At 49.3% G+C, this 12779-nt stretch overlaps 1 protein-coding gene across 5 annotated transcripts in view; it reads left to right on the top strand.

Annotated features, from left to right (window-relative positions):
* The window catches only part of SHROOM2 (shroom family member 2), a 135276-nt gene that overhangs the window by 46189 nt on the left and 76308 nt on the right, over positions 1 to 12779 (top strand). For all 5 annotated transcript variants that reach the window (XM_057718025.1, XM_057718027.1, XM_057718026.1 and 2 more), the window contains one exon: positions 12213 to 12364. In XM_057718025.1, the coding sequence (XP_057574008.1) occupies positions 12213 to 12364 (152 nt within the window). The remainder of the gene's footprint in view (positions 1 to 12212; positions 12365 to 12779) is intronic.

Here is a 12779-nt window from a genome sequence, read left to right as displayed (position 1 = left end):
CTGTGAAGCCTGTTTGCTTTTGCCCCGTCAGTGCTAGAGACTTGTAAAACCACCTTGGAAGAGCAGGGCTGTGCTGTGTTCCTCCCACAGTGTAAGAGGAAAGCGGGCTGTAGACAAGAACTGCCCTATCCTAGCTGATGTTTTTCCCTCTCTGTTCGCCCTTGCCAGAAACACTGCCTGTTGCGTTGTGACAGACATTGGTATTAGAGGGGAAAGAATGAAGATGCGATGGGGGTTTTATCCTCCAAGAGATGCTAGTCTTTCTGTGGGGCTGCTAGCAGAAGCAGGGAACCATAAACAGAGGGTTCTGGGGACTTCCTGGCAGTCCAGTGGTTGGGACTCCAAGCTTCCACTGCAGGGGGCATGGGTTCCATCCCTGGTCGGGGAACTAAGATCCTGCATGCCTCCTGGCGCAGCCAAAAATAAACAAATAAATAAATTAAGACAAAAACAAAAACAGGGGCTTCCCTGGCGGCGCAGTGGTTGAGAATCCGCCTGCCAATGCAGGGGACATGGCTTCGATTCTTGGTCCAGGAAGATCCCACATGCTTCAGAGCAACAAAGCCTGTGCACCGCAACTACTGAGCCTGTGCTGTACAGCCTGAGAGTCACAGCTCCACAACGAAGAGTAGTCCCTGCTCGCCGCAACTAGAGAAAGCCCATGCACAGCAACGAAGACCCAACACAGCCAATAAATAAATAAATTAAAAAAAAAAAAATTACACAAACAGAAAACCCAGAAACAAAAACAGGGGGTTTGGAGCCCTGAGTGGTGATACGCCAGGGTATTCGGGAGTCCAGGAGGCGGCCATCGAGTCCCACAGTGGAGGTGGTATTGGGGAGTCCTGGTGTGGGATCCACAAGGATGAGTGGGGCGAGCTAGGCGGAGTGAGTGTGTGCATGTCAGGGGTGGGGGTGTGAGCAGAGGGGACCCAGGCAACAAAGCCTGGAGGTAAGAAGGACCCTTTCTCTGGGGAGAAAGGACAAAGGCTAACTAAGAAGCCGAGGGCCTGTGATGTTTGGGTAAGCCTCAAGGTGTCCAGAACAGCAAGGCCTGCTAATGAAGGTGGGACTTGATAAAGCACAGCGGCTCCACCTGGCCTGATCAGCTGGCCTCTTGCGTTGCTGGTGGAAGATGTCTTGTGTGAGGCAGGGGGCCGCCTGCTTCCTGCTGTGGTGGAGGGGTTTACAGGGCAGGGGATTTTAGAGCTGTCTTTCCTTTTTGTGTTTCCCAAGAGTTGTCGTGACTGTTGCAGCTACTTCGTCTTTCTCTAGAACAGTGGTTCTCACCTGGGGATGAGAGCGTTTTTCCCCCAGGGCACCGTGAGTAATGCCTGGAGACATTCGGGTTGTTACAGCGTGGGGATGCTGCGGACAGCTAGTGGGGGGGAGGCTAGGGGCGCTGCCTGGAAACATCCGTGCGTAGCCCGGCCCCCACCACAGAGGACTCTGCAGCCCTGGGTGTCAGGTGTGCCACTGAGATGGAGAGACGTGGTGTGGGATCCCATCGTTCTGCCATCCCGTATTTTGTTTGCTGCATATATGGGTGGTGTGGATGATGCCAGTGTGATCATTCTTTTACAGACGTTTTGGTGAACACACACACAGGGTAGACTCGAAGGTTATTCTGCCTGTTTTCCCAAGTGGTCGTATTGGGATTTGGGTAGGTTTATGACTTGCAGGTGTTAGAAACAGCCCACATGTCCACGGACAGATGAAAGGGTAAAGAAAACGTGGCATATACAGACAGTGGACTATGAGCGTTAGAAAAGGAAGGGTGCTGCACAGCACATGTGATCACGTGCATGAGCCTCAAGGGCTGTAACCAGACACAGGACCATCCTGTGTGATTCCACATACACCAGGTATCCATGGGAGTCAGTTTCATGGAAACAGAAAGCGGAATGGTTGTTGCCAGGGGCCGGGCAGGTGTTTGATGGACACGGTGTCCGTTTTGCGAGATGACGTTCTAGGGATCGGTTACGCACGATGTAATTATGGAGAACGCTGCTGAACTGTACACTTAAAAACGGTTGATGGTACGTATGATGTGTGTGTGGCCGGGGGGGTTTAAACCACAGTTCTAAAAACCAAAGAGCTGCAGGTGCTCTGGTCCTCACTGAGCTGTTCTCCTTCGGGCGTCCTGGTGTCTTCATGGCAGGCACTGCGCTCCTTTGCGGCTCGCGGGCCCCACCCTGCCTCTTCCTCACACAGTGCATTGTGGGGAACAGAGGCGCAGTAGCTGTTATGGGATAAGGAGATACTGCAGGAGCTAGAGCTGTGTAATTGTGGGAGAGGGTCCACAAGGGAGATTTGGGGGGTCCTGAGCGGAAGGAGTGCCTCTAAGAGGCCAGGCCTAGGCAGCCTGGGGAGCTGGCTGGGAGGTCGTCTCCGTGCAGCCACCTGTGCGTGCGCCTGAGCCAGGCATCTCTTGGTAGGAAGATAGGGATGCGGACTGATGGGGTGTAAGACAAGCTGCATCGCTTCCGCCTTCTGTCCTTGGAGAGATTCTCCTTGGGACCAGTCTGACGAACCATACAGGGATAGAGATTCTGGAAAACGTAGTTACCGTTTTAACCAAGAGGACCCAGAGCTGTGCCTAAGTTATAAACACCCGACCTGTGCATGCAGCATACATTTCAAAGGGCCTTTTTTCCCTTTGCTTGATTGCAAAGCCACAGTGTGTAAACCATGACATCTTTTAAAGAGGTATTTGTGTCTTAGCCTGAGAACTAACACTTAAAATCATGTGTTTCTTTTTTGTTTGTTTGTTTTGTTTTTAGTGGGAGAAATGTCTGGGTTTCCACATAATCACCTTGGGCGAAACTTTTGTAAAACACCCCATTTGTAAATGGCAACTTGCTGTATTTGTAAGTTTTCTGTAAGGCTGTAGTAGCCAAGCAAGGGAAAGAGGGAACTTTAAATTAGGTTGAGAATAAACAATAAGAACATCTAGGATAACTGAGCTTCGGGATTTACTTTTCCCCAAACAGTGTTGTATGAAAGGACTTAGAAAGCACTCTACCCAGATAGCTTGGAGTGTGGTCAGTGAAGCCGGCTCCCTTTACCACTTCAGTGTCTAGTTTCCTTGTATTAGCATCAAAAATGGGGATCTTTTGTCACTGAACTTGAGAGTCCCGGAGCCTAGTCTGGGTTGTAGTTCTGATTGCAACACCAGCAAATTGCAAGTAAAATGATTTGTAAAGGTACTTGTATAATACTTCTGAATTTACAAAATATTTTCAAAGTTGTCTCATTTTCATTCTCCTGATGGTCCTGGGTTGTAGGACAACCAGTTCTTTATCACCATTTTTTGGGTGACAGAATCGAGACGAAGAAAAATTAAGTGACTTTCTCCAAATTGTGTAGTGAAGCGATAGAGGCGAGTCTTCAGTCCTCGATCCATCGCCCCTCATCTTTGTGTAGTGGTCCCTGATACTCAGCCCCTCCCGGCATACCCTGCGATTTGACTGCGCCCTCCTGTCTGCCGCCTCCAGGGCCCATGGTGCCTCTGTTCCTGTGCTTGTCACATGGAATTTGTATCGGTCAGGGTCCAGTTGGGGAGGCAGAAAGCACACCGTGATTGGAACAGGGCCTGCTTAGTAGGAAACAGGATTCCACAAACTGGCCACATTCCAACACACCCCTTACCTTGTTGAGGTTGAGCAGTTGCCATAGAGACCGGAAGGCCCAGCAAAGCCTAAAATGTTTGCCATATGGCTCTTGATGGAAAGAGTTGCGGCTGGGGGTAAAGAATCACTGTGAGCAGATTGTTACTTACTATCAGCTTGTTGAGTCCTGATGAACTAGGAGCTCCTTTGGGGTGGAGAGGGCTGTAAACAGGAAGAGCGGCTGGAAGGAGCAGCTGCCACCTCCAGGGTTGAGGTGGATTGCCTAAGGAAGGGAGGAGGAGGTGTGGGGCTACCCCTCTCCCTCTCCCCTCCCGCCCCGGAGGCTGAGATTCAGATCTGCATGGCATGGGTGTGGCAGCACAGTCACTGAGCAGCGGGCTAGCTGGCAGGCAGGAAGCTGCCCCTCCTGCAGAACCTGGCAGCTGGCCCGGACGCTGGCTGGCATGCCACTGGAACCCCCGGGGAGCCATCCGAGGGCATGCTTCTAAAGCCGGCCGGGAAGCTGCCCCCTGGAGTGCCCGGGCAAGCTGCTGGGGAGCTGCTGTGGGGTCAGCCACTGCCTTGTCCCCAGGAGCAGGCACAGAGGACAGCAGGCTGAATTCAGAAGGGAAGCCCTTCCTCCTCCAGTGTCCCTGCAGTGCCCTCTACTGACGACACTCCCCGAGGTGCCCGCCTGCGAAGGCGAAACGTCCACAGGTCCTGCCCCAGTATCACTGCTCGGGCAGTGATGGGTGGTTTGCAGTTAAGAGGCAGTACTTTGCTGACTGGCGTGGTGTTGGGATGGGTGGTTTGCACACCTTTCTCCTTCTGGGTTGTAACTTCCCTCTCCGGGCAGGGGTGCTCACAAAATGCTTTCTGAATGTTGCTTTCCAGAAACTGTCCCTCACACGGGTTGGCCTGTGTACTCAGGAGTGTCGTGCTGCCCTGAGGATGAGGGTTCTGCAGGATCCCGAGGCCCTAGACCTTCGCCCCCACTGGAGAGGACGCACGGACCTTGGGCTTTGACCCCTCCCTGGGAGGCCGAGGGGCCTTGGCTCAGAATGAATGCTCCTCCCGGGGTTGTCTGTTGCAGCCAGCCTGGGTTCTGAGCTGCCACTGCTGGCCCCCTGATGCAAATCCCCTTCCCTCTCTGGTCCTTTTTTTTCTAAAATAAATTTATGTATTTATTGACTGCATTGGGTCTTTATTGCTGCGCATGGGCTTTCACTAGTTGCGGCAAGCAGGGACCATTTTTCCTCGTGGTGCGTGGGCTTCTCGGTGCGGTGGCTTCTGTTGTGGAGCACAGGCTCTAGGTGCATGGGCTTCAGTAGTTGTGGCACACAGTTTCAGTAGCTGTGGCATACAGGCTTAGTTGCTTCCCGGCATGTGGGATCGTCCCAGACCAGGGCTCAAATCCATGTCCCCTGCGTTGGCAGGCAGATTCTTAACCACTGTGCCACCAGGGAAGTCCCTGTACATACTTCTTTATTTTTATTTGTTTATTTTTTAAAACTATTTATTTATTTAGTTATTGGCTGCGTTGGGTCTTCATTGCTGCATGTGGGCTTTCTCTAGTTGCGGAGAGCAGGGGCTACTCTTCGTTGCAGTGCACAGGCTTCTTATTGCGGTGGGCAGGCTTCTCATTGCGGCGGGCAGGCTTCTTGTTGCCGTGGCTTCTCTTGTTGCGGAGCACAGACTCTAGGCACTCGGGCTTCAGTAGTTGCGGCACGTGGGCTCAGTAGTTGTAGTGCACAGGCTTAGTTGCTCCGTGGCATGTGGGATCTTCCCGGCCCAGGGCTCGAACCCGTGTCCCCTGCATTGGCAGGCAGCTTCTTAACCACTGCGCCACCAGGGAAGTCCCTGTGCATCCTTCTTAACGTGTGTACTGAAGAGCTAAAAAAAAATCATGTAGTTTTGATTCTTTTCTAAATAGGTGTTCCAGTGACTTTCTACCTTAAAATGTGGAAGCACCTTTTCCTTAAGAGGATATCAAGTATGAATACCTTCAAATGTTGATAGGCTGTGACATCATAGGTCCCACTGCTTCACCGTGTAATATCATAAGCACCGCATACTCAAACTTCCAGCTTTTCGTGGCACATTCATGGCTGTTAGGGAAACTGGAGCATCATGAGCAGGGACAGGAGGAGAGAGCCAAGATCAAGGATTGGTTTTCTTTAGGAAGTAATTCTACTGAAAAACACAGGAGTAGAGGTAATTTTATTTTATTTTTTTAACTTTGTATTTTATATTGGAGTATAGTTAATTAACAATGCTGTGATGGTTTCAGGTGTACAACAGAGTGGTTCATTTATACATATACATGTATGTATTCTTTTTTAAATTCTTTTCCCAATTAGGTTGTTACAGATTATTGAGCAGAGTTCTCTGTGCTATACAGTAGCTCCTTGTTGGTTATCCATTTTAATTTATTTATTCATTTATTTATTTATTGACTGTGTTGGGTCTTCGTTGCTGCGTGCGGGCTTTTCTCTAGTTGTGGCGAGCGTGGGCTACTCTTTGTTGTGGTGCGCGGGCTTCTCAGTGCGGTGGCTTCTCTTGTTGCAGAGCATGGGCTCTAGGTGCTTGGGCTTCCATAGTTGTGGCACGTGGGCTCAACAGTTGTGGCTCTCGGGCTGTAGAGCACAGGCTCAGTAGTTGCGGCACTGGGGCTTAGTAGTTATGCGGCATGTGGGATCTTCCCGGGCCTAGGGCTCCAACTCGTGTCCTGGCATTGGCAGGCAGATTCCCAACCACTGCACCACCAGGGAAGCCCGGTTATCCATTTAAAATATAGCAATGTGTACTTGTCAATACCAAACTCCCTAACTATCCTCCCCCCCCCCCCCCTCCTCCCTGGTAACCATAAGTTGGTTCTCTAAGTCTGTGAGTCTGTTTCTGCTTTGTAAATAAGTTCATTTGTATCTTTTTTTTTTTTTAGATTCCACATGTAACTGATATGATACAATACTTCTGTTTCTCTGTCTAACTTCACTCAGTATGACAATCTCTAGGTTCATCCCTGTTGTTGCAGATGGCATTATTTCATTTTTTTAAATGGCTGAGTAATATTCCATTGTGTATACGTAGCACATCTTCTTTATGCATCCCTCTGCCGTTGAATGTTTAGGCTGCTTCCTTGTCTTGGCTGTTGTAAACAGTGCTGCAGTGAACATTGGGGTGCATGCATCCTTTGGGGACCATGTTTTTCTCCAGCTGTCCTGTTCAAGATGTATTATGTGCATGGCTGTGACTCCAGATTGCCCTTGAGTATGTTTTGTGTTGTCAGGTTAAAAAAATCTACTCCCCATGGAATGTTAAGCTAACACTTAGGATAGCCAGAGCCTCCTCAAATTCATCATCCCACTCTTTCCTGGTTGTACCAAAAAATAACCAGCAAACAGTTTCACCTGTTTAAAAAAAAAACTCGTTTAATATTTCAAAAATGGAGTGAGGTGGAATTTCCTCCTTAAACACGTTTCTAGAGCTGCTGAGAAACTTTAATTCCCCAAACAGTTGATAAAAATACTCCTCGAGGTGTACAAGAAGGGAGACAGGGACCAGTGAGGATGATATGTTCAAGTCTCAACACATGCGGATGGAGCTTTTTGATTTTTTTCGATGGGCTTCCCTGTTATCAGAGATGCACCTTCCGATTATTTCATAATTTGATACATTTCCTGGATGAGTCAGCTCTCTTTTCTGAAACAAGGGAGCTCAAGGAGAATGACTAAAATAGTTCAATGAAGCAGACTGAGGAGGTGACATCAGTGATCGTCCTAGCTCACAAAAGGCAGTGCTTTCTCATGCTTTATTCTCGGGACAGCAAAGCTTTCTTGGAGATGGTCATCACTGATAAATCACGGGTGTGATTCATGGCCTTTGAAATACGATACTGGACTTAGACGTTCTTCCTCCTTTGGTTTTGATCTCTGGGGAATCACGATTTTCCACATCAGTCCAGCTCAACATCTGAGCTCCAGTGGCCACCCCCTTTCCTTTGGCCCTTGATGTCCAGCATCGATGATGTCCTTAGACCTTCCTTCCCAGTGTCTAGAGTCCTTGCTGATGTTAGTGTTCTCTGCCCTGTATTGGTTTGAGCCCTTGTGTCTGTCCAGTACAAAGACAGAGCATGTTGCCTTGCTTTTGTGTTCTCGGGCAGAAGAAATCTTCCCGTGTCTATCTCCGGGATGAAGCTGCTGGATGCACTTGCTGGAATAAGAAGGTCGCTCGCCTGCTTCCGTCCTGGCCTTCTGGGGCCCCCACTGCTTCCAGGATATCATTCCAGATTCTGACTCAAGGTCAAGTTCCTCATCTTCCTCTTTCTGCCCTTATCTTCAAACGCTTGCCTGCCAGAGTTCTGCACTCAGCCAGGCCAACATTCCTCAGACGGGCCCAGCTTCCTGCCTCTGCCCTGTCTTCACGTCCAGACCCCCCTGTGGAACGTCCGCCCCCACCCACGCCGGCCTTTTCAAGTTACTGTTGGTGGGCCTCTCTCTCCGTGAAGTCTTTCATTTCCAGCCCTGAGGCCGTTGAGTGAGCCTGGCCCCTCGCACCCCCGCTGCCCTGACTCGGTCCCTTCCCGCAGGAGTCTCCCACAAGAATCAAGGTTCTCTGGCCTTCGTCGGTGTCATCCTTGATCACCTGTAACATCCGTTGGATGAAATACGAAAACCGTTCCAAAAAGACTTCCATTGACTGTTTTTTCCCCCTCTGCTGTTTCCAGAGAAAACGTTTCCATAAGAATGGCAAGGAAATCTGCACATTTGGGGACACTTACATCTTAATTGGGGCCCTAAACAGGAGGTTTCCAATGCCAGTGAATAACTCAGACCGGAATATTTGGTCTGGCACGTGAAGTTGGGGTTTTCCTTCTGGCAGTTGCACACAGGACAGGCGTTGTGGGCGTGGAGTCATTTGTCCTTGCCTGCCTGCCTGCCTGCCTTTTGGTAAAGGGCCTTTTGTCGGAGCTCCAGCAAGTGCCGCTGAGAATTTTGCCTGGTGGCTGCAGGACAGGACTGTGCTGTGTGGCTCCTGAGTCCTGCAGACATCAGGCAGTTCCTTCTGCCAGGGGCAATGCCAAGTGCTCTCTGGAATGTAACGCAGGGGGCAGTGACAAAACGAGCATGAGTGTCTGTAATGTGTGGTACGCTGTACAGTGCTGGCAGGCACAGTCAGTACCCTCTGAGACTGGAGCCAGCTTCAGGTTTTCCTCTTCCCCAAGTTCAAGCCTAATTAAGTCTTCCTAATGGGAGAAGTTTGATGGGATCAAGCGTACAGTCTGGAGGTTTTCAAAACTACTTCTCTTACAACTGTTTTTGCCATGAGCACAGTAAATGTCAAACAAATACTTTGTCTTGGCGAGGAAGCCAAGGGGGAAAATTCCCCGGCTCTTTACCTCCCAAACCATGAGCCATTTTGGTGGAGTGTGGTTAGGGCGAGGTAGGTGGATGCTTCGGAATGCGGTCCTTGTTGATAGAGGAGGAGCTTGGGAAGTCTTTGCAGATGAGGGGGAGCAACAGGATGTCATCAGACTTCATTGACAGTGCTTGGAGGGAGTCTTGCAGAACTTGTGCATCCAAGGGTTTGTGGGAATGAGACTGAAAAACTCAACAGCTCATGGCTGAGTCACACAGGTGATGGGTTGCCTCTAGGACGTGCTGCCTTCAAAACCTAAGGCCCGGGCTTCCTAGGTGGCACAGTGGTTAAGAATCCGCCTGCCAATGCACAGGTCACGGGTTCGATCCCAGCTCCAGGAAGATCCCACATGCCATGGAGCAACTAAGCCCGTGTGCCAAATAAATAAATAAAATAAAAATACAAGATTTAGGGGCTTCCTAGGTGGTGCAGTGGTTAAGAATCCGCCTGCCAACGCAGAGGTCACGGGTTCGATCCCAGCTCCCGGAAGATCCCACATGCCGCGGAGCGACTAAGCCCGTGTGCCCAAAAAAAAAAAAAAAAAAAACCTAAGGCCCTGCAAGTTCCTTAGTCACAGTGCTTTGTTGATTTCTTTGGTTTTTTGGCTGCGTTAGGTCTTTGTTGCTGCACGATGGCTTTCTCTAGTGGCAAACGGGGGCTATCCTTCGTTGCAGTGCGCAGGCTTCTCATTGTGGTGGCTTCTCTTGTGAAGCACGGGCTCTAGGTGCACAGGCTTCAGTAGTTGTGGCGTGTGGGCTTAGTAGTTGTGACACACGGGCTAGGCTGTTGCGAGGCCTGTGGGATCTTCCCGCCCCAGGGCTCGAACCTGTGTCCCCTGCATTGGCAGGCGGACTCTTACCCACTGCGCCATCTAGGAAGTCCTGTACTCACTCTTAAACTCGCTCCGCACCCGCTCTCTGCGTGTTTGCTTGTTACGGCTTTTGTGACACTCAGCCCCTCTCTCTCCTCCAGCTCCTGCTGCTTCCCCTGCCCCGCTTCTTCCGGATCTCTCCTTGTTGGGGCCCTGGGGTTCTGTCCTCAGCCGTTCATGGGTCTGTTTTCTGTGTAGGAGGTCTCCATCCCCACCCTCTCCAGTCTTTAAATTTCTTCCGCTGCTGGTGGCTCCACAAGCAGGCCACTTTTCCCCGGGTACCCGTCCCCCGCCCCAGCCAGCTACCCACCGACCCTCTGCCTGGATGGCCCCTTTTGACCCAGGGCGTGTCAAAACCTAAACCCTCCATCACGTAACCTTCACCTTGGCTATGTGCGGCTGAGTGTGTAATCTTGGTTGGGTGGAAACTTATTTACGATCTGTTATTACCTTGGGATAAAAATTGTCTAGACTTTGAAACTGGTTGTTAACTGAACAATTTGCTTCATATTTTTGTTAGGAGTGGTCTTTTTGTTTATGGTGTTGACTTGCGATGAATAATTGCTTTATTAGCCTCAGAAAAGTTCAGCTGTCCTGGGGTCCAGGTGGAGACTTTACGAGTGCAGTAAAGTTCGGTGTGGTTTCAGAACTGAGCCTGTAAGTTGCTTGTTTCCCGCTTTGTAATGACCAGAGGAGAAACATCTACGGCTTTAGTGCTTTGTGAGGTTTGGAACTGATTTTTAGGTCAGCCCTGGCATACAGTTGGAGCAGCGAGCTTCCAAAGCCGCACACTGGAACATTCATCTTTTTCACTAGTTTTCCTACCAGTTTGTAAAAATAATGGCTTTTTGGTGTAAAACAGGGGTTGGCAACTTTCTTTTAGTAACAAGGCAAGTAGTAAATATTTTTGGCTTTGTGGGCCAAACTATTCCATTCTCTCCTGTAGCAGGGTATAAACAAATGGGTGTGGTTGTATTGCAGTGAAATTTTATTTACCAAAAAAAAAAAAAAAGCAGCTGGCTGGATTTGACTCCTGGGCCGTAGCTTGCCAAGCGCTAGTACAGGAAACAGGCGGGTTAATTGATGGTTGCTTGATGCTGAGTTGGATTATGCTGTGTAGGAAAAACTAGGGTTAAGGATTTAAAGATTAAAATTTCTCAGGATAAAAATCATAAAATGCTTTTAAAGCGTCGATCAATACACTGTTATACGTACGTGTTCATCACTGAGTAGGGAGTGTTTTGCGTGGTATGATAACTTAGGACTATAATGAAAGAAAGCAGATAGTAAGCGTTAGCGAGGATGTGGAGAGATGGGAACCTCAGATGCAGATGTAAAATGCTGTGCGAAAAGCAGCCTGGCAGGTCCTTGGTGTTCACCGCAGTTAATGCGTGACCCTGCCATTCTAATCCTGGGTGTGCACCCAAGGGAAAGAGAGGCACGTGCTCATGCACAGACCTGCACGCCAGCGTTCATAGCAGCACTAATAGCCGAAAGGGGAAAGCCTTTAAATATCCGTCAGTGATGAACGGATAAATCAAGTGTGTTCAGTCCATACAATGGAATATCATTCAGCCATAAAAAGGAATGAAGCTCTGACACAGGCTACAGCGTGGATGCACCTTGAAAAAACATCATGCGTGAAAGACGCCAGACACGAAAGGCTACTTATTGTATGATTCTGTTTATGTGAAATGTGCAGAGCAGGCAAATCCTAGACACAGAGAGCAGATGCGTGGTTGCCAGGGCCTGGGAGGATCGGGACGTGACCGCTAACAGAAACGAGGTTTCTTCTGGGGTTAGGAAGCTGTTCTAACGTGGGTGGTGGTGATGGTTGGACAGCTCTGTGAGTATACAAACAAGCCATTCATTTATGTTTACGTAGGTGAATTGTGCGGTGTTTGAGTTTTGTCTAAATAAAGCCGTTACAGAAATAACTAGGTGCAGGGTTAATATATGAGAAATAACTAGTGAATAATAAAAAGGGTCCGTCATTATTATTCAGAGGAAGGAGATCCAGAAAGCGAGTCGGTGTCCCCGGATCTGCTGTTTCTGGTGTGTCTCTGAGTGCTCCTGCGCTTTCCCGCGCCTCCGTGAGTGGGGACCTTGCAGAGCCAGACCGGGTGAGGGATGCATCCCTAGTCTCTCGCCAGGAAGCCGGGCCCAGGTGGGTCCCTTCACTCCAGGGTCATCCTGAAGCCAGTCTGAGAAAACCTGTGGGTGGCATGTGCTGTGGGCGTGTTGTATTCCTGGCCGAGTCCTGGGGTGTTTGCTCGTTCGGGAGGCTCACGGGACACGCTTCTGTGTTGCAGATCGAAGAAGGAAGCAAAGCTGCGGCAGTGGACCAGTTGCTGGCTGGAGATGAGATCGTGGGCATCAATGACATCGGTCTGTCGGGCTTTAGACAGGAAGCGATTTGCCTGGTGAAGGGGTCGCATAAGACCCTGAAGCTGGTGGTAAAAAGGTAAGACCTGGGCCTTGTGCCTTGTTTACAAACACAGATGAACAGGACAGTGAAGCCTGGAGTCTATTGGCTGCGCCGTGTCACTGTGGCAGCCCTGATTCAGACTTAAGTCACATGCACGTGTGCGTGTGTGTGTGTGTGTGTGTACATGTACATGCACGTACATTTGGGAATCTATCTCTTGGCCAAGGATAAATCCAACATCAAAAATTTTCAGTATTCCTTCTTTTTTTAAAATTAATTTTTATTGGAATATATTGATTTACAATGTTGTGTTAGTTTCTGCTGTGTAGCAAAGTGAATCATATATATATATCTCTCCACTCTTTTATAGATGCTATTCCCATATAAGTCATTACAAAGTTGTTTTTTGTTTGTTCATTTTTTTAAATGTTCATTCATTTACTTTTTTTGG

This window comes from Hippopotamus amphibius, chromosome X, assembly GCF_030028045.1.
Source record: "Hippopotamus amphibius kiboko isolate mHipAmp2 chromosome X, mHipAmp2.hap2, whole genome shotgun sequence".
NCBI classification, from domain to species: domain Eukaryota; kingdom Metazoa; phylum Chordata; class Mammalia; order Artiodactyla; family Hippopotamidae; genus Hippopotamus; species Hippopotamus amphibius.
This window is presented reverse-complemented; position numbering and strand designations above follow the sequence as displayed.